The 20,392-nt window shown below is 52.7% G+C and overlaps 1 protein-coding gene across 11 annotated transcripts; it reads right to left on the reverse strand.

Annotated features, from left to right (window-relative positions):
• Positions 1–376: 376 nt before the first annotated feature.
• Positions 377–16,392, reverse strand: LOC119157241. Of its 11 annotated transcripts, none has more exons than XR_005107475.1 (13): positions 16,267–16,334; positions 13,742–13,796; positions 12,493–12,660; positions 10,867–11,208; positions 7,574–7,843; positions 7,261–7,377; positions 5,980–6,081; positions 4,883–4,999; positions 4,553–4,648; positions 4,115–4,207; positions 2,882–2,958; positions 1,727–1,873; positions 377–512 (listed from the first exon to the last, which is right to left on the reverse strand). XR_005107475.1 is itself a non-coding variant. In XM_037407948.1 (13 exons), exons 4-13 carry the CDS (start codon positions 11,710–11,712, stop codon positions 1,778–1,780), a joined length of 1,317 nt encoding a protein of 438 aa, XP_037263845.1. In that variant the 5' UTR covers positions 11,713–11,784; positions 12,493–12,660; positions 13,742–13,796; positions 16,267–16,330; the 3' UTR covers positions 377–1,777. The 11 variants fall into 11 exon arrangements, 8 of the variants coding, with proteins under 8 accessions (XP_037263845.1, XP_037263844.1, XP_037263847.1 ...); XM_037407948.1 differs by adding an exon at positions 11,686–11,784 and having other exon boundaries at positions 377–1,873; positions 10,867–11,188; positions 16,267–16,330; XM_037407947.1 differs by adding an exon at positions 12,078–12,401 and having other exon boundaries at positions 377–1,873; positions 10,867–11,188; positions 16,267–16,330.
• Positions 16,393–20,392: the final 4,000 nt, after the last annotated feature.

The following is a 20,392-nucleotide window of genomic DNA, read 5'->3' on the forward strand; positions in this document are numbered from 1 at the left end:
GCAGGGCCAGGGGCACTCAGCCAGCCAGAGCTCGGGCAGGGGAAGCAGGGCTTGGACAATTGCCGGTGGCACCAGGGGAGACCTCAAGCCCTGTCCCCGCCTCGCAGCTCAGCAGGCAGGAAAAGGCATGTCCAATGCAAGAATGAGAAGCTGGTTTGTTCCCAGGACAGCATTCCCCTTTCCGGCCATGGAAACCTGCGCTGGCCAGGGAGCCCAGGGCAGCGGCCAAAAAGGCAGTGAAGCCCTGAATTTGCGCCGGGCCAGCGAAACCTGGGCCAGCACTGGCCGGGGCACAACCAGCCCCTCCGCAGGGCCAGGAATAGGGTGGGGTCGTTTTCTGCTTGACGAAGGAAAACAGGGATACACAAGAAGCATCTATGTGAAATATGTTTACTAAAATGACTGTAACAAAGTGAAGAAAAAAGCAACATAAGGCTATTTTTTCCTTTGGTTTGGTCGTGCTTTTTTTTTTTTTTTTTTCTTATGGATGAACGTGTTTTAGAGCTGACATCCTGTCCAAGGGAGACAAAAACCAAAAGATCTTGGCAGAACTTAATGCTAAGTTTTCCTGCAAGGATCAGGTTGGTTTTTTTCCAGAGCTGAAGGTCATGGCATGACTGCGGGTCAGTTAAGGGCCCCAGGGAAAGGAAATCAGCTCAGGCCAACCTAGATCAGGGATGCTTTAAAATGGAGTGAATAATCCCACCGCAAAGGTACGTGGGATGCTGATGGAGCTGCCTTTCCTGGACATCCTTCCCAAAGGTAAGGCATCCTTTCCAAGGCTGGGAGTGTGAGGGCAAAGGAGTGCCTGGGGGAGCTGGCAAGGAAGGCCAAGTGTCTGCGTAGGACAGGCGGGCAAGGGCTGGGCCTGAGTTTTCTGAGGAGGGTGATGCAATGCGGGGACATCTGCCTTGCAAAACTGAAGGAAGGCAAGCTAGAGGGGAAGGTGTGATCACAGAGCTGCCGCCCCTCAGAACCACCAACCTGACTCGCTGCACCTTAAGAAGGTCCTTGCAAAGGCAGGAGGACGAAGTGGTGCAGAGAGCAGCACCGTGCTCGGTGGTGTCAGCGGGGTTCTCGCGTGGGCAGAGCTCTGCTGAAAGCAAACCTAGGTCAAGTTCAAGCTTCAGAAGCAAAAGCACAGGCAGGGCAGCTCTGGCAGCAGCACATCTTGGCACTGTTTGGGCAGCATGGTACGTGTGTCTTTTGTACCGGAACAAATAGTGTCTGGGCTAGTGGCTAAAGCTGGGAGTTAATCCACTCTTCTGCAGTTGTCTATACTAATTAACAGCACCAATATATTCTGGTTGAGGCAACTGGAATAAATTCCTCAAAATGCTCCAGAGCATCAGCTTTTCTCCTCGACTGATATTTTACATGTCTTTTTGGTTTTGGTTGGGGTTTTTTTGACTCATTAATGTACTAACAAAAAAGGCATGTGGTGTGACAGCATTAGTGAGGATGGTTAACCCCCACCTTGGAGTCTGATACAATTTCTGGTTCATGGAAAAGCTGCCCTTGCTTTGGTAACAACCAACGTGAGCAAGGGCAATGGCTTGTATTTTCTTGTAGCCTGTGTTTTATGAATAGACAGCAGGGGAACTGGCCGGGGGGGCATATTATTTGCCACTTGGACCTATCACCTGGGGACCTGGGTGGCAGGATTTTGGCAGGATTTTTGCCAAAAGCCTTGACTCGCTAGTGCTGGGGTAGGTGCAGAGCTTACGGAGGGCTTGCTTTGGCTGACAGCAGCTTCCCAGCTCCTCAGGGCTCTTCCTCAGCTGCCTGTGGCATGGCAGTGCAGCTCCCCAGCTGGCGGAGGGGCAGCACTTTGCTCCTTTCCCTGCATCCGTCCTGGGATATCTTCCATCATCTGCCAAAAATACAGGGACCGTGTCGTTTGGTGGCAAAAAAGGTGCCCCACTGTGAAGCATCCCATAGGAAGCCACGCTGCTGGGTAGGGGGCAGGTTGGCCCAGCCCTGAGACAAGCCCCCACCCTGGCACATGCACTCAAACATCCCAACCCCTAAATCACCCCCAAGAGACTGGCCTGGAGGGAGGCAGTAAATCCCCCCTCCCCGCACCGTGACCCCGCCAGAGACAGGGGAAGGCTGCAGCTGCATGTGCACCAGCACCCCCAAAATGCAGGGGTGCAGCATCGGCCCCTGTGCTGACATCAAGCCTAAGGCTCAGCTGCAGGAGAAGAAAGTGAGGGGCTCCCCTGGCCCGCAGATCCTTCTGGCATCTCAGCGATAAGGAGAGGGAGGGGGAAGGGCTGTGGCAGGTCTGCTGCTGCGCTGGTGGTGCTGCGTGGGAGGGAGGGAGGTTTCTTCAAGAATGAGTGGGGCGGAAGAAGCAAAGAGTAAAGCAAATACAAGAGGCACGCATCTTTAGCATTGCTGTTGTGGGTAAAGGACCTGTGGTTTTCTTCTGTGCCTTATTTGTAGCTGGTTTGGGTTAGGTATGGTAGAACAGAATGTTTTTACCAAATCAAAGTGCAGCAGCCCTGAGAACCAGCATGTCTGGGACACTGAGATGCTTCTTTGGGCAGTTGAGCATGTCCCTGCAGTGCTGGTACAGGCAGGCGAAACCGCAGTGCTCAGGGCGTTGTCCACCACAGCCAAAAACCCAGAAAGCTCCCCAGGACAGGGCAGTGACCCAACAGGTCGCGTGGGACCAAGCTGCACTACAGCACCAGCACCCAGCAGCATCTTTCCCCAGGGTGAGGGCAGAGCCCATAGCATTCTGCAGGAAGGCCAGGCAGATGCTTCCTTCTTATTACAAATTAAATATTCATAAATATTCACTATGAATTAAATAATCATCATTAAATAATAAGGATTTGCAATAGCAGAGAACGAGCTGATGGCAGTGAGTTACCAAGATGGACATGGCTTGTGTGTTCCGGGTGGTCTCCTGGCTTTCCATTGTCTTCTCTTTCCACTTACTCCTGCAATCTGAAAATAAAGGAAAGACCAAGTAATTCCTGGGATTCCAACAGCACCCCAGCCATTCAGGCCGCCCCCTGCGTTTCATGGGGTGGGTGAAGTAAAGCTGGCTGCAGAGAGCAGTGAAGGGGGGAGCCCGCCACTGGGCAGAGCCCCTCTCTTTCCAAAACTGGCAGAGCCCCATTTCAGGGAGGGGGAAGCAAGAAGGTGGCGTGGAGAGTGGACTTCTGCTTATGGCACCCGCCTTGCCTGCAAGCCCCTGCAGCTCTAACCTGCCTCTCTTTGCCTGCATGGCCTCGCTGCAGTATTTTCTATATTTCAGACTTGGAAATGCTCTCTGCGCTCTGGGAAGGCATGAGTCCCCTTTTGATCCTTCCTCCTCAAGGGCATCCTCTTCTCAGCATGCTCTTGACCCTTCTTCTTACCTGTTCCCTAAGATGCTACATGTGATCCCGAAGGCTGAGCCCTCTGGAGTGGGCAGCCAGCCCTTGACAGCGGGTCACTGCAGAGCCTGTCTCTGCCAGGGGAGGAGGCCAGATATTGCTAGTCACAGCAATGAGGGGATTCACATCACAATACCACAGAAACCAGGAACTTTAAAAGAGGAAACCGGAAAAACCATGGTAGATGTGTGGAAATCACTTCCCTGACCTCTTCCCTCCCATCCCAGAGCTGGAGGGATGGAAAATGAACTACCTGACCTCACTCTGCAAGCCTCCCTTCACTGGGATGACTGATCAGCTGCTCTCCTGGGTCATAAGATGTTCCCAAACCTATTTCTGTCTGTTTATTAAATAGTTTTCTCCTCTGAAATCTTGCCATAGCTGAGGGGTTTTTTTTGACCAGAGTATGGCTGTTGCTAGGGAAGGCTACGGCAGGACATTCTGGAGGCAAAGCTCACTTTCCTTGAGCATCCATGGACAAAGCAGTGGTGCCGGCAAGGACCAGGGACCAGTGCCTCCTGTGGCTTCCCTAAAAGGACGGACACTAGAGTTGGGTCCTTAGCTGATTTGGACAGTCCTGCTCTTTACAAGTCAGGCTATTATTTAACTGAAAGCATCTTCACTCATACCCGCTGCCAGGGGTGTGTGTGAGAGCTGAGCCTGGGGGGTCTCAGTGGCTGAGCTTCTTACAGATCCTGAAAAGAAACTGCAGGGCTACTTACATGACAGGAGGAGGAGCAGCAGCACTAGGAGGATTGCTACAGCAGCAAGGATGCAGCTGTTTGTCAGATCAACGGCCTCTGAGCAGCCTCGCTCTGCCAAAGAGAAAGGGAGAACTTGTCAGCAGCTGCCCCTCTGGCCACCTTCCCCCTCTGAACATTTAGGCACCTTGACTCTCGTCCAGAGACTTCTATGTGATGGAGAAGGGGGATCCCTGTGTTTCAAATCACGGAGCCACCTAGGTGAACCTCACTTTGCTACGTAAGAGCTATGACCTCAGCTTGAAGCTGCCGCAACTACATCAACCACAACAAGGTTTCTTGCAGGACCAGCCATGCAAATCCACCTAAGGACTCTCTCTGCCCCCCCAGATACCTCACTGCTCCCCAGAAGAAAGGCGAGGAAAGGCACAAGCAGTGCAAATGCAAGCCACCCCTTACCGTGGAGCTTTTGGATATTGTGGAGCAAGAAGGTGGTAAACAACAAGTTGACAATGATTGCTGTGGGGGCTGTACTGTTCCGGATGACACGGTGCCCTGGGAGAGGGAAAAACTGCTGACGGATGAGAGGAAAATGCATGAGGAATGCAGGCTGGCATGCCGGGGAGCCGGGCTTCGGTGGGAGGATGAGCAATGGGAAATGTCTGGGCATGCGCTGCAGCAGCGTGCCGAGCCTCCGCTCCCTCCTGGGAGGGAAAATCTGAGGAGTTTGCTCCTGGGCTCTTAGCAGGCCTTTTCCACCAGAGGTTTAGATCATAAACAGCAACTTACACATTTTGAAGGGGTTGAAAGCTGCTGGTTTCCACACCACTGCTGTTGCCACCCAGGTAGTTCCTATTGTGGCAGCAAAGAAGAACAGCCCAAGAAGGATCAAGGCAGCAGAAACCCCTGCAGGAATAGAAGTAAACCAGAAAGCGAGATGGAAACTGGTGGACGCAGCAAGGACAAGGCAAAGGACGTTGGCTTGTGGCAACACTGCACCCAACTGCTGCATCTGGGAGGGCAGCATCCGTCACCCTGTGCAATGGGGCTGAGCAGCAGGAGCAGGACTTCTTGTTCAGCCTGGAGAAAAGAAGGCTCCAGGGAGACTTAGAGCAGCTTCCAGTACCAAAAGGGCTCGACATGAAAGCTGGAGAGGGGCCTTTTACAAGGGCCTGTAGTGACAGGACAAGGGGCAACGGCTTTGAATTGAAAGAGGGTCGATTTGCATTAGATACAAGGCAGAAATTCTTCCCTGTGAGCGTGGCGAGGCGCTGGCGCAGGCTGCAGGACTGGCTCAGCGCTGCTGGCCAGGGGACCCTATCCTACAGCTGAGGACACGTTTTATCCTGGAAGCTGTTAGCAAGCAATATTTATTATAAATGTACACACAGGCAACACCCTTCTTTCAACAGGGAATGAGGAAAAGACCTGAATGTTTCAGGGGAGCTTCTCTGGGCTTCTTTGCCTTAACGTCTGCTTGCAGCTCAGCGTGTAGCAAATAAGTGCCCATGGCATGACAAATACATAGCCTCAGCCCAGGGCGGGGAAACACTGGCTACAGAGCAGTTTTAGAACAGCCAGACTTTGTGTTCATCGCCCGTGGTCTGTTAATGTCTGGTGGAAGTGGTTTCTGAACTGCTTTTTAATTTTTGAGAAGTCCTGGAGAAGGGGTAGTGGTACCTGAAGAGTACAAAGGGACAAATGTAGCCCTTCGGTTTCAAAGGAGCAGAGAAAGAGGATCCTGCAGGCTCAGAGCAGTGAAATCTAATGTCAGTTTATCCAAATCAAATACTGCTGCATCGAAGATGCTACTGTAAAGATCCGGGGAAAGAAGAAAGATGAGACACTGAAGCAATCATGAACAAATCAGGTTAAATGAATCCTACCTTCTTCCTGCATCCAGATGATGGAGATGGCAAGCAGGAGGAGAGAGGAGATACACAGCAGTCCATGGATGGACAGAATTACATGTTTCTGTGCCTCATTTCCTGAGAAAAAAAGGCAAGTGTACTCAGTACCACATAAACAGGATGGGTGCAGCCTGCAAAGGGAAGGTAAAAACAAGCACAGGCTTTCTTTGTAAATAATTGAATCCCTGAGGTTTAGAAACCCTGAAAAGAAAACCTGGTGAGCTATCAAGGCCTTGCTTTGACTGCAAGAGGAACCAGAAGAAAGCAGCCAGATCTGGGGTTGTTCCACCCTGAACCAGATGCCAGTTCCACCTCGTGAGACGCTTCTGCTCAAGATTTTGTCTCCTATAATGACCTGACAAGTGCTGGATTTCCTCCGGAGACCCATTTCGTAGGGGGAAGCCCACAAGGCACAAGCTCTCCCCACCAGCACCAGGCTCCTCAGGGGAGATCACCCCCAAGAGCAAGACCTAACGCCACTGCCTACACCTGTTCCTGGTTTTCATGCTGAGAGACAAACGTACATGGGAGAGCTTCCCTGCCAGCTTTAGGGCTTCACCTCTGCTCTCCAGATGGTCTCCATGATTCTGGAGATTGTTCCTGGGGGGTAGAAGGATGCACTAGCAGATTACAAAGACTGTGCAGAAGGACTAGCTGTCAGCTAGTCTTTAGGATTGTTTTCAATACATGTGTTGCTACTGAAGCACCCGTGTTAATCTGTATGGTCCTTGGGTACGGGTCCAATGTCGACCCAAACACCAGTGTGCTGGGTCACCAAAACCCATGAGACACGATCTTTGGCCAACTCCAGGCAGGGAGGCTCTTCCCATGCAGCCTGCGTCTCACAGAATCACAGAATTATTTAGGTTGGAAAAGACCTTTAAGATCATCAAGTCCAACCGCTAACTCAGCACTGCCAAGCCCACCACTAACTGTCCATCCTGCACTTTTTATTTCTTCCCAGGGATGCCTGAAGGAATGGGAGAGGAATGGCTCGTGCGCTTGGTACTGATATTTTTGGCTCCATCTCTCACAAAGCCATTTGGGATTACCGGCTTCTAGGGAGCTTTATCTTCTGTGCAAGCTACAGAGGCATAAGAAGAAATGCACGAGCTGAGCATGTTTCCTCCCACCACCAAAGTGAATTAGGATGACAGGGGAGAAGGAGCTTGACTGAGACTTTCTGCTGTCTGCCCTGTCCACGGTGGGGAGACAAGGGTTTATTTTAGGGGGCTGGGGTGTAGTCCTGGCACTCACCGAACCTGTGTTCCTTCGGCTGACAGACCACTATAATGAAGCCGATGGTGGAGACAGTGGTGAACATCAGCGTGATGACGGCCAGCCTCTGCACGTGGTACAGAGGAGATGTGAGACCTGCAAGGCAGAGCACGAGGGAAACCCCATGCTGGGGACAACCCCGGCACACAGAGCGGGGATCCCAGAAAACTGCAAAGTGCTGGAAAACCTGACGGATGAGTCCTGTGTCTTACTTGCTCAGAAAAGCCCGTGAGAGACAGCTGTGGGGCGGACCTGTGACAACACGACCAACCGCTGGACCCACAAGGCTAACCTGTGACCGTCAGGTTCAGGGCTGCCTCCTTCCAGCTTATCACATTGCTGATGTTGCAGGAGTAGGAGCCGCAGTCTGACTTCTCCCCGCTCCATATTTGCAGTGTGGTGGTGTCCCCAGGGAGCAGATAGCACTTTTCAGGGGGAAGGGGACGTCCGTCCTTCTTCCAGGAGATGGAAGCCACTGTTCCCTCTGGCACCACGCAGATCAGCTTGATGGGCGAACCTGCCAGGTTTGAACTGAACTGGAGCTCAGGCTGGGGCACAGGCTCTGAAAAGTAGAGAGCAGCATGGCAGCACTCCCAGGAGCGTGAGTGCTCCCTGCTTTGGACCTGAAAACTGGGTGACATGCAAGAATACCGAGCCCCTTGGGGAGCGAGCAGGTCCTTCCCTTCTGATTTACCCCCTAGGTTATTTTGGAGGGAGAGAAGATACTGCAGTGAGCAGGGCATCATCCACCAAGTTCAAAGCAGGAAGCAGATGTCCCCATCCATGCCACCATGCAACCCTTGGGATGGACACTACCAGCCCTTGGAGATCAGGCACAGCACCGGGTGCACCGACCCAAAAGAACTGCGAGTTGGGATCATGCTGGGAAGCGATGACAGGGACTTTCCAGATGCTGTCTGCCACGGGGTGTCCCAAGAGGAGGGGGCTTTTCCCACACACCAGTGGCGTGGGAGTATGGGAGGGGGTCAGAGAAGTCATGAAGTTCACCCAAAGAGCAGCAACGTGAGACTCTGCTGCTCCCTGTCTTTAAACTGGTCCAAGTCCACATGGACCAAAGCATGGAGAAGCAAGCCTTGCATGCTGGAGGCTCCTGCCATGTGCCAAAGGAGGGCTGACCCTGTCCCTCAGCTCACGCCTAGGTACCTGCACCGGTCGGGGCTGCTCTTAACTGTATCTGGGTTTCCACTTGGTAGCAACCACATGCTCCTGAGGTCCTTCAGCCCTGGCTGAAGTCCATCCCTACACTACATGCAGTATGCTCATGTAGTGATGCTGAGCTCTAGGAAAGGGCACTTCAAAACAGGGTGAGCTCTCATTTCTGTTTATTTTTTCAGAGAAATTCACAGACAGAGTAAGGCAGTGCTGGTGTGAAGGAACAGAGTCTGCAGGGCCTGGAGCTGTTCTGGGGGAGCTTCTGCAGGGAGCCATGGGAGATCAGCCACAGGAGATCTGCCTGGCGGACCCACCTTCCAGTGAAAAGCCTTCATAAACCCAGCTGGTCTCAGGATCTGATCCTGAAGGGACGAGTAGGGCTATTGGTGAGGCAGCAGCTTATTCTGGGCCTGCTGCCAAGGAGCTTCTGGCCCCAGTCTCAAGGGACAACCTGCAGCTCCTGAGGTAGGTCCTCAAATCATTACCATGGCATTTGTTCTGCTCATCAGATGTGATCAGAAATCCCTTCTCTTGAGGGAATTTTATGCCATATGCTTCCCAGGAGCGGCTGTTTATGACACAACAACTACATAAATTTAAGGCAGAAGGTGCCCCCCATTTCTGTCACTCCAGGATGAAGGCACCATGCAGCCTCATATCCCAACCAGGAGCTCAATCCACAGCCAGACACAGTTGGAAAAAACCCTCTGGCATTTCCCAGCAGCCCTTGTAGGGTCTCCAGTCTGCGTCTTTCAAGGCAGCGATGAAACCAGAAATCCTCCTCTAGTTCGAGACTTGCTGCTCCAGCTGGATGCACGTAAGTCCGATGGGATCCATCCCAGGGTACCTAAAGAGCTGGCTGATGTTATCGCAGGAACCTCTCTCTATTATTTTTCAATGGTCTTGGGAATCTGAAGAGCTCCCAGACAAATGGAAGCTGGCAAATGTCCCAGTTTTCAAGAAGACCAAGAAGACAGACCATGGTAACTACAGGCCTGTCAGTCTCACTTCAGTGCCTGGTAAAATTATGGAGAAGGTTATTCTGGGAGTTATCCAAAAAACACTTGCGAGACAATGCAGTCGTCGCTCACTGGCAGCATGGGTTCACGGGGGCAAGTCCTGCTTAAGTAACTTTATTTCCTTTTATGACAAGGTCACCCATCTAGCTGACCACGGGAAGCCAGTAAATGTGGGGGTTTGGGATTTTAGCAAAACTTTTGATACCGTCTCTCACAGCGTCCCGCGACGGGTGTTGCAGCACACGGCCAGATGAGCCCAGCGCACACTGTGGGAGCGACCAGTGACAGGTCGGGCTCAAAGAGTTACAGTAAATGGGGTGACATCAGGCTGGTGACCAGTCACCAGTGGGGTTCCCCAGGGCTCAGTTTTAGGGCATCTGTTCTTTAATGTTTTTTTAAGTGATCTGGATGCAGGAGTTGAATGTACATTAAGTAAATTTGCTGAACTAGGAGGAGCTGTGGACTCCCTTGAGGGTACAGACGCCTTGCAGAGAGATCTGGATAGACTACAGAGCTGGACAGTCACCGAGCATATGACATTCAACAAGACCAAGTGCCAGATTCTCCACCTGGGATGGGGTAATCTTGGTTCTGCGTACAAACTGGGGGGCGAGAGGCTGGAGAGCAGACCTGCGGAAAGAGATCTGGGGGTCTGGGTTGATGGCAAGTTGAATAGTCAACAGTGTGCCCCAGCAGCCCAAAGGGCCAGCCGTGCCCTGGGGTGCATCAAGCACAGCATCATTAGCTGGGCGAGAGACACTGTCCCACTCTACCACACTGGTGCGGCCCCGCCTCGAGTTCTGTGTGCAGTTTTGGGTGCCTCAGTACAAGAAGGACATGAAACTATTAGAGGGTGCCTAGAGGAGGGTGACCAAGATGGTGAAAGACCTCAAGGGTGAGACTTGGGAGCAGCTGAGGTTTTGTTCTACCTGGAGAAGAGAAGGCTGAGGGGTGACCTCATCACAGTCTACAGCCTCCTCAAGGAGGGCAGCAGAGGGGAGGTCCTGATCTCCTCTCTCTGGTGACCAGTGACAGGACATGAGGAAACGGAATGAAGCTGTGTCAGGGGAAGTTCAGATTGGACATTAGGGAAAGGTTCCTCCCTGCGAAGGTTGTCAGTCCCTGGACCAGGCTTCCCAGGGAAGTGGTCATGGCACCAAGCCCATCAGAGTTGAAGAAGCATCTGGACAACCCTCTTAGTCATATGGTTTAGTGTTAGGTGGTCCTGTGAGGAGCAGGGAGCTGGACTCAATGAGCCTTATGGATCCCTTCCAACCCGAGACATTCTATGATCCTATGGCTCTACTCTGGTTGCCATCCTGTCAACCTGTTTGCTGCACCAACTGGCAAATATTTGTCTGAGAAAACTATCCGCTCAACACGTTTGACTTACTGATAACTTCAAGGAACGTTGTCCTAGCTTTATCTTGCATCAGATCGACTGTTGCTTTATAGATGCCACTGTCCATCTCTTGTAACCTCTGCAGGAGAATGGAACCATTCTTTGGATAGAAAATCACTCTGCCTTGGTAAGCTGAGTAAATGGTTGGAGACTGGAAATGTGCATAGTACTGCAGGATGAATTCAGGGGTGGTGTTCCTTATGTATTCCCACTCAGTGTAGTTTACATTCTTGATATCTGGTGCATGCATCATGATGGAGGATCCTTCAGTTGCAGTTCTTCTTTCTGTGATTTCCACTGCTGCGGAGGGCCCCTGCAAAATCAGCAACAGGTCTGGAAACAGGAGAGATGCCAGAGCAAGATGGGTTAATTTTAAAGCAAAAGCCAACGAGCAATTTAGTCTGCTTGTACATCCTATTTTTTCTTTTTTTGGTACAAGCTACAGACTGACTTCCTGAATTGTGTTGTGCCACATAACGTAACAGAGGACTTTCTTCCTCCTTTGCCAGGATAAAAACTCTAACATTTTTATCAGCGTGTTGTATAAATGCTTCTCAGCTGGTTAAGACAATTCCTTGCCCTTTGGAACAAAAATGGGAATCTGGATTTTGAGGGTTTTCTGCACATTAGGAATTGCTAACAGGGACTATCATCAGTGCGGCTTCAGCCCTGGATCTCAACCTGCTTCCTCAGCACCTGGAAAGAAGAGCATTGCTTGACAAACAAGCTCTGAAATGTACTTTGTTGGGACTACATGGTCCTGGCTGCTGTTTAACTGCTGTCTGAGAGCTGAATGCTGTTAAAACCTACCGGCACATTCAGCCTTGGCCTCACCATCCTCTCACGGGGAGGTTAAGCCCTGCAAAACCAATGCTCCCACTCAGCCAGGTGCCCAGCAACCTCATGCATCTGGAAAATACATCACATATTCACGTTTCCTGGCACCTCTGAGTAATGCAACGGTTCTCTGGTGCAACTGCTGCGTAGATAAGCTGTTTTTAGCATGAAAAGGAATCCAAACAGGCTTTGACATGAGACCCTTTTATGGTTTCCCCAGGGGAGAATGAAGCTAACGGGTGTGGGGGAGTGTGTGTGTCTCTAAATGCCACCCTGAAAGGTACCTTTGGCAGTACAATCCCACAAGAATCCTACCGTTGCACTGCTGATGTGAAAGATTTTAGCAAGCAGAAAGTCACACATACCTCCAGCCCCCAATCTGCCAGAACCATCATCCTGGAGCCACTTTTAGCATGTGTAAAAGGTTGTGCTGGTTGCTGAAGCTACAGTAACAGGTACCAAAGGGAAAGCTCATCTAAGGAAAGAGGAAGGGTACCGGAGCGTACACCATGGTCAGAGAGCAGAGAAGAGGCCCACAGGGAAGAAATCCTTAGGCATGCAGTGGAAGAGAGCTGCTTGGAAGAGGCAGTGGTGGTACCCAGGTACAGTGATGCCGCAGCACTGGGAGGAAGGTGGCACCTGCCAGGATGGCTCCCCAGAGCACGTACCTTGACCAACACTGCTGCAACCTGGAGCAGGGGAGCAAGGAGAGCACAGAAACTCTGCAAACATATGCTCATAGCTGTTGCAAGCCCCGCACAAGTCCCTTTTCATACTCACAGCCTATGACAGCCGTCTGCAGCCAGGTTAACATGGTAAAACCCTGCAGGCTTTCAAACCAGCATGAGGGATGAGCTCCTTCTGCAGTGACATGCTCTTGGGATGGCTGCTCTGGGCATGGTGGATGGGCCGGTGAAAAGCAGCGTCAGCATCTGCCATGCAGGGACTCTGAAAGGTGAAGGGGAATCAGCGCAGTGATGGGGGAGCCCCCAACCTTCTCCATGTCTCCAGTGGTGTCTCCACAGCTGGCACAGGCTGAAGCAGGGGGTTGCTGTACAGCCGCCCGAGCGTGTGCCGCCTGTAAGAGCGCAGCTCAGGGAAACCATCACGATCATGTCTGTGTTCAGCACCAATTCAGCACAGCAATCACAGAAAGAAAGATCTCCTAGACACAAAGATCACCAACATCCAACAGCATCAAGACCAGCACAGGCACAGCAGTTACTGGGGGGGACCAGAGTGCCTGGCCGCTTTCTGCAGCCCTTCTGTGCTGCAGCTTTATGATGCTAGCAGGTACAGCCCTGCCTCCTCCTTTTGGTATTTATTTCTGCATCTGCTGGCCATGCAATTGCCCATTTACATTTAGCAACCACCTCCACAGCCTCCCAAGGTAGCAGGAGTCCCATGATCACACACCGACACCTGCAGAAGTATTTTCTTTTCTCTGGTTTAACCCACTCTATTGCTTCCTCAAGCAGCCCTGACTCTTGGCATGGAGCGAATGTGGGCTCCGCATCTGCCTTATGCATCACCTTCACAACTTCAAAAACCTCCATCCCATCCTCTTTCCCACCCCCTCCTCTCCAGCCTGAAAACTCCCAGACTTTTCAGGCTTTCCTTGCAAGCTCCTTATTATTTTGGCTGCTGTTCTCTGGGTCTTCTGCAACTTTTTTTAGAACAACCTGCCTGCCTCCAACACGCTGGGCGGTGGGGCGTTATTTGAAAGGGAGCAGTGCTCAGAGATGGTTTGCAGAGCCAGGCTGAAAGCCTGAATGTTTGGACAACAGGGTCTGCATTTGCTGTCGGGTTTTTCAAGGCTCTGGAGCAAGGGTGAGGGCAGTAGGACAATTTTTTTGCAAAGGGTTTTCACTGTCCTGTGATTAGAGTATGAGCCAGGAGCAGAACAGGTCAAGACGGTCTATTATGGTTTATTTTAGAGACAGCCTGAGGCTGGTGGTAGCTAAGGAACTAACTTGTGAAGTGAGGAATTGCAGGGGAGAAGGCTGAGCTCCCTTCGGAGAGATGTTACCTCCTGGCAGCATCCAGCTTTCCTCTGGGGAACCCAGCAAACAGCAGAGCTGCATCTAAAAGGGAAGCCAATTCCACCATGGAGCTGCCCACACGCACAGTGTGCCTGGCATGCCCTCCCGGACCCGGCCAAGCAGCCCCCTGGCCCAGCCCCCCGACCCCAAGAGGCAGAAGAGAAACAAAACCAACCCAAAACCCCAGGGAAGCAAGCACAGCCAAGGTGTGTTGTGTTCACCCCTGTGGCAGAGACCTCCAGCCTAGGACGCCCCCCCCACTGGAGGAGCCAACTGCACGTCCCTGGATTCTGCCTTGCTAAAAGGAATTCAGGAAATAAAGTTCTGGGGAAAGTTTCCCCAGTTAAGGCTGATTTGGCTTCTGTACACCTAAAAACCTGCATTATCTGGGACAGAGCAGCTGCTGCAGGCTGAAAAGCCATGTCAATGTGTGGAAAGCTTGTTATTTGAAGACCTTCGTGTCTTACATTAAGTTATTGTGCTCTTCCCAGGTTAGCAGGTATATGGAGACCAGAAAAATCCTATTGTTTCTGTTGTAGGATTTCCTTATAAATGGTATTTTATTCTCTCATTAACCAACAGGTCTAATTAGAAGCAGAGGAGGGGTTTTACTCCAGCCTGCTAGGGCTTTACAAAGAGGTCTTTTTAAGGAATGTCTGTGGATCTTCCTTACAAGGAAGGCATATGACTTTTGGGAAACACATCTGCGGTGCTGCAGCCTCTCATCCAGCCTTTTACAGGAATGGGAGGTGCAGCAGCTGGCTTTAGCTGCTACAAAAGGGCTTATTCTATGAGCTGGAGCTATGCCAATGACTGACGCACCACATAGACAAGCAAAAAACTGTCTGTGTTTGGGAAAGGGAAGCTCCCCAGCACTACAGTTTCCTTGCAGGCGGTGAGAGCTGCTGAGACATTAACCAGCTTCCTGCAAGCAACGCAGGAAGCCCTGCCAGCTGCCGGAGGCGGGTGAGAGGACCCTTTAGGGATGGAGGGGCCAAAGAAATGCTCCACCAGAGTGGCAGCTGCCTTCTCCTCCTCTGGTGGTTGCAGCTGCCAATGCCTGAAGAGAGCTAAGAGCCTTCTGTGGTCTGACAAGGCAAGTGGCAGCTGTTCGTGGGGTGGAGATGAATGCAATCAGCTCGGACCAGCAGCTGCATTGGGAAAGCACAGATGGTGACACAGCCTCGTATCAGCCCCTGGCAGAAGGAAGGGGGGGAGGGCGTTAGGCCAGGCCTTATCTGAGCAGGGGTGGGGGCTGGCTGGCTCCCCATGGGATGGGGCTGCTCAAACACCACCTTTAGCTGGAGGAATGTCTCCTGAACAAGCGAGGCGATGCCAGTTCCTGCAGAAGGGTGCTGTGCATTTCCCAACACAATAATAATAATAAAAAAGATGCAAATCTTCCTATTGTAAGTCATCCCACAGCTTTGGAAGATTACATATCACATTAGCAAATGTGCAAATGAAACCCCACATCTAGCTCTGCTCTCTCGGTTTCACATCTGCTGACACACAGCAAAAGGAACAAAGGAACTGCTACAGTTGGTGACAAGGAGAAAAACGGTAAAAACTGAAGTCCTGTGGCAAGACAGTCATGAAGGTTCTTCGTGGCTGACAGCAACAGAGACAACCTAAAAAGCCCCCAGATCCCTTTGTGCTCAAACCAGAAGGAAGTGTAACCAAAAATCTAGAAAAGAGCAGCTTTATGCTTACGTGCTCTAAATAAACCAAGAAGCTCTCAAGAACTCAAGACTGCTACTTCTCGCAGTCTTGTAACTTCACCCTGCCCTTGTCTAACCTCTTTCCATCCTGTGGGTAGGACAGATAAATTAAGCTCGGCAGAGTCACAAAAGGCCACCGAACGGTGAGCTGCTCCCGTGCGAGGGGGCTCCAGCCCGCCCCAGCGGCGGGGTGCGGGGTGCCCTGGCGGGGTCCCGGGGGTGCCCTGGCGGGGTCCCGGGGGTGCCCTGGCGGGGTCCCGGGGGTGCCCTGGCGGGGTCCCGGGGGTGCCCTGGCGGGGGGCGGGAGCTCCGGGCCGCGCCAGCCGGGGCAGGGCGCTCGGTGGGCGCCGGTAATCGGGCAGGGGGCGGCGGGGGGAGCCGTCCCGGCGCTGCGCAAACAGCCTGCGGGAGCTGATAACGAATCCTGCTCCTGTGTTTGTTTAGTATTTCTGGGGCTGGGTGGGGATCCCAGTTCCTGGTGGGGGAGAGCGCCTGCGGCCAGAGGGAAGCGCTGGGGAGCGGGAATCCCCCCCGGCCCCTGCCTCATCCCTCCGTCCCCATTGCTCCAGCCGCCCCTATCACTCCAGCCCCCAGCCCCATCGCTCCGGCCCCCGGTCCCCCCGCTCCGGTCCCCGGCCCCCTGTCCCCTCGCTCCCGTCCCCGCCACCTCCGCTCCTGTCCCCGCCCCCACCCCCCAGCCCCCTCGCTCCCGGCCCCCTCGCTCCCCTCCCTCCATGCCCAATTCCCGATCCCACAGGGCTACAGCCCGCAGCCGTCCCCGCGACTCTCACCGTGGCTCCGGGACCGCCGTGCCGCTGAGCCGTGCCTCGCCGAGAGGGAGCGGGCGGGGGCGGGGGCGGGGGCGGGCTCAGGGCTGCCCCCACCCCCGGCTGCCCGCCCCCCGGCTGCTCCCCCCCTCGGCTGCCCGCCCGCCCGGCATCCCGGCCCGCGCTCTGAGCACGCGTCCGGCGCGGGTACCCCGCTGCTCCCCCCGGCAGCTGCCCGAGAGCCTCGAGGGCCACCGGCAGCCGAAGCCGCCTCCATCCTTGCCCCTCCATCGCTCCGGCGCCCTCCATCCTTGCTACCTCCATCCCAGTGCCCTCCATCCCTGCCCCGCCATCATCCCTGTGCCCTCCATCCCTACCCCTCCATCATCCTAGCCACCTCCACCCCAGCCACCTCCGGCAGAAATCCACCTGCTTGTGGAAAGCCCCGGGAGCAGCGGTGACCTGGCTTCTGCTCAGCCCCTGGCTGCCCCATGCCTGCAGCTCATCTGCTTCCTAAGCAATGGGACCACCATGCAGAAAGATGCTCCCTTTACCCTGTGCATCCACCCCTGCAGGGACCTGGACCTTCAGCTTTCTACTCCACAAGAGACACTTCAGCTCCAGGAAATGTCTCCAGCCCATCCCTATCCCCTGGGATCTCTGGCTCCTCATTAAGTGCCTCCTTCTACTCGCCACCATTGCACTTGGCAAGCTGGTCTTTTGACACTGTCTCTCCTAACATTCTCATAAACAACCTGACCAAGTACAGTCAGCTACATGGGCAGTGGGACGGGTGAGAACTGGCTCAGGGGCCAGCTCTGGAGGGCTGTTGCTAATGGTGCATCCTGGGGGTCAGTAAGGGGTCAGTGCTGTTGAGCATCTTCATTAATGACCTGGATGACAGGACAGAGCACACCCTCAGCCAGTTTGCCAATGTCACAGAGCTGGGAGGAGCGGCTGAGCCACCCAAGGGTCATGCTGCCATTCAGAGGGACTTCAACAGGCTGCAGAATTGGGCTGAGAGGGGCCTCATGCAACAAGGGGACATGTGAAGTCCTGCCCCTGTGAAGGAGCAGCCCCAGGCACCAGGACAAGTAGGGGCTGGCTGGCTGCGAAGCAGCTCTACAGAGCCTGGGGGTCTCGGTGGACACCACAGAATCACAGGTTTGGGTTGGAAGAGATCTTCAAAGATGATCCAGCCCAACACCCCTGCCGTAGGCAGTAACATCTTTCACTACATTAGGTTGCTCAAAGCCCCATCTAACCTGGCCTTGGACACTTTCAGGGATCTGACATTCACAACTTTCTGGGCAACCTGTGACAGTGTCTCACCACGCTCACCATAAAAAATTTCTTTGTGTCCTAGTTTCAGCTGTGATGGAGTTAATTTTCTTCTTAGCCAGTACAGTGCTGGGTTTTGGCTATGATGTAAGAACGATGTTGCTAAGGCACTGATGGTTTTAGTTGTTTATATTAAGTCAAGGACTTTTTGGTTTCCCAGTTTCGAGTTTTACATTCCTTTCTAATTCTCCTCCCCATCCCTCCGGGTGGGGGGAGTGATCAAGCGGCTGCATGGTTGACCACAAGCCAGCAACGTGCCCATGCAGCGAAGGTGGCCCGTGGTGTCCTGGGCTGAATTAGGAGGAACATTGCAGGTCGAGGAGGATGACCCTTCACCACTGAGCACTGGTGGGTCCCCGTCTGGAGTGCTGTGTCCAGTTCTGGGCTCCCCAGTACAGGAAGGATATGTGCTTACTGGAGAGAGACCAGCAAAGGGCCACAAAGATGATGCGGGTAACTAAGCATCTGTCATCCAGGGAGAGGCTGGGAGAGCTGGGACCGTTCAGCCTGGAGGCTCCCGAGGGTCTCATCAAGTGGGATAAATGTCTAAAAGGGGTTGTAACAAAGACGGACCAGACTTTCCAGTGGTCCAGGCCAAGAGGCGACAAGCACACATTAAAAAGGGAATTTAATCCAAAGAGGAAAAAAAATGTCTTACTGTGAGGGTGACCAAGTGGTTGCCCACAGAGGTTCTGGAGTCTCCAGCCTTATCAGCATTCAAAAGCCACCTGGCCATGGTCCTGCACAGCCATGCACCCTCAGCATGGCTAGTTTAGCCTGCTAGATTAAATCAGCCACTTTTTTTTTTTTTTGAACCTTAATGGTATTACAGAAAAGCCAGAGACACTGCTGACAAGGGCTAAGCAAACACAAATTCAATATATAATTCATATTCATTGCTACTAGGGCAACAGGGAAGCAGGATGTAAGGTTGTCCTGGTTTTAGCTCCGGCTGGTGACTAAGCACCAGGCAGCTGCTCCCCCCTGCCCAGAGGGATGGGGGAGAGAAAAGAGGGACTGGAAGAGTAAAAGTGAGGAAACTTGTGGGCTGAAGTAAAGGCATTTTAACAGGTAAAGAAAAAGCCATGCATTCAGCAAAGCAGAACAAGGAATTCATTCACCGCTTCCCATGGGCAGGTGCTCAGCCACCCCCAGGAGAGCAGGGCCCCATCATGTGGACCAGGGGCTTGGGAAGACAAACACCCTAACGCTGAACATGCCCCCTTCCTTCTTCCCCCAGCTTATACATACTCAGCATGATGTTCAGTGGCATGGAATAGCCCAGCTGTCCTGGCTGTGTCCCCCCTTTCCATTTCCAGTGCTGCCCCCCGCCCCCAGCCCCCTTGCTGGCAAGGTCTGCGAAACTGAAAAGTCCTTGACTTTGTATAAACATTACCCAGCAACAACCGAAACCATCCGTGTGTTATCAACATTTTCTCATGCTAAATCCACTGTACCAGCTCCTGAGAACATTAATTCTATTCCAGCTGAAACTAGGATGAAGGCTCATCCTTCATGTAAAGGATGAGATATAAACACAGCCCATGCCCCCTGGAGAAGCTCCTGTCCATTATTAATTAGAGATTTTTGTGACATGGTGCTTGTAAGAGGGAGAAAATTCCCTTTACAAGTGGCAGCAATCCTTGGGCTGGCCAAGAGGTTTCCCGCATGCAGAACTGCAGGGCTTATTATGTTTGCAGGAATACCTGGTGGGGGGAACACTGAAAAAGGGACTTTACAAAGCCATAGAAATGGGTAATGCCTGTAGTACAGCTGCGATCTCTGGTACAGGCTGGTACCTGAGAGCAGTACCAGCCAGAAGCTGACTGTCACATTGGCATCCTGATGGGATGAGGCCATTTTGCCTGTGATACTTGCTGGGTCTGTGAGTTCCCTTGCCCCTGATGACTCTCTGCTGCCCGATTTGCTTTGTGCAAATTAGCTGATGTTAAAGGCTATAATGACCTCTGTGGCCTTTTGCAGTCTGGTGGCCCTTAAGCCAGAATGAACACTCAGCCTAAGATTAAGGTAGGAGTTGTGGTTTCTCTGTGTCCTAACGGTTAAAACCAGCCACAAGTCATTGCTTAGCCAGAGGGCAAAACCACAGGCTGCTCAGAGTTCAAATCCCCACTTCTCATTTTAGTGTATATTTTCCTCATGTCTCTGTCTTACTTAACTCCTGATACTCAGTTGCACGCTCTTCCCAAGCCAGGTTGTTTGGATAGGGGTCCATAGAAAGTACGGTTCCTGCTTAAGGTAACAGGATTTTTCCCTGTTTTCTTGATACAAGAGGCCCAGGAGCTGTTGTTTCTCTACACAGCAAAGGGGGAAAAAGCAGAGCCGAGATGTGGATGTGACTCTGTCTATTCAGGCAGGAAAACCCAAGGAGGAACTGGAAAAAAAAAAGGAGTTAATGAGGATCCAGATTCCTGCTGACCAGGCAGAGTGAGACCACCCTTGCTTCCATGTAGGCAGCATCCAAATCCCCACCATCACCCCAAAACCACGGTCCCACAACTGAGCCCCTCCTTGTAGGCAGGAAAACCCAGTGGGGAGTGGAGGACATAACATCACCACACCCCAGCATGGGGTCAGGGCTTGTACAGACTGATTTGCATCTAAGCAAACAGCTTAAAGAGCAGGCTCAGGTCAGCTGCTGGTCCCCCCTCCCTGAGCCTCGCCGCAGCTGGGGGGACAGCTGACCCGTGGAGATGCTGTCCCACACTAAGGGGGTCAGGCAGCACGTAGAGCTGTGGATTCAGGGGAAGAGAGCCTGAGACACCCTCAGCCATCACCAAAACATGCACCG

The sequence above is a fragment of the Falco rusticolus genome, chromosome 14, assembly GCF_015220075.1.
Source record: "Falco rusticolus isolate bFalRus1 chromosome 14, bFalRus1.pri, whole genome shotgun sequence".
In the NCBI taxonomy this organism is placed as follows: Eukaryota; Metazoa; Chordata; class Aves; order Falconiformes; family Falconidae; genus Falco; species Falco rusticolus.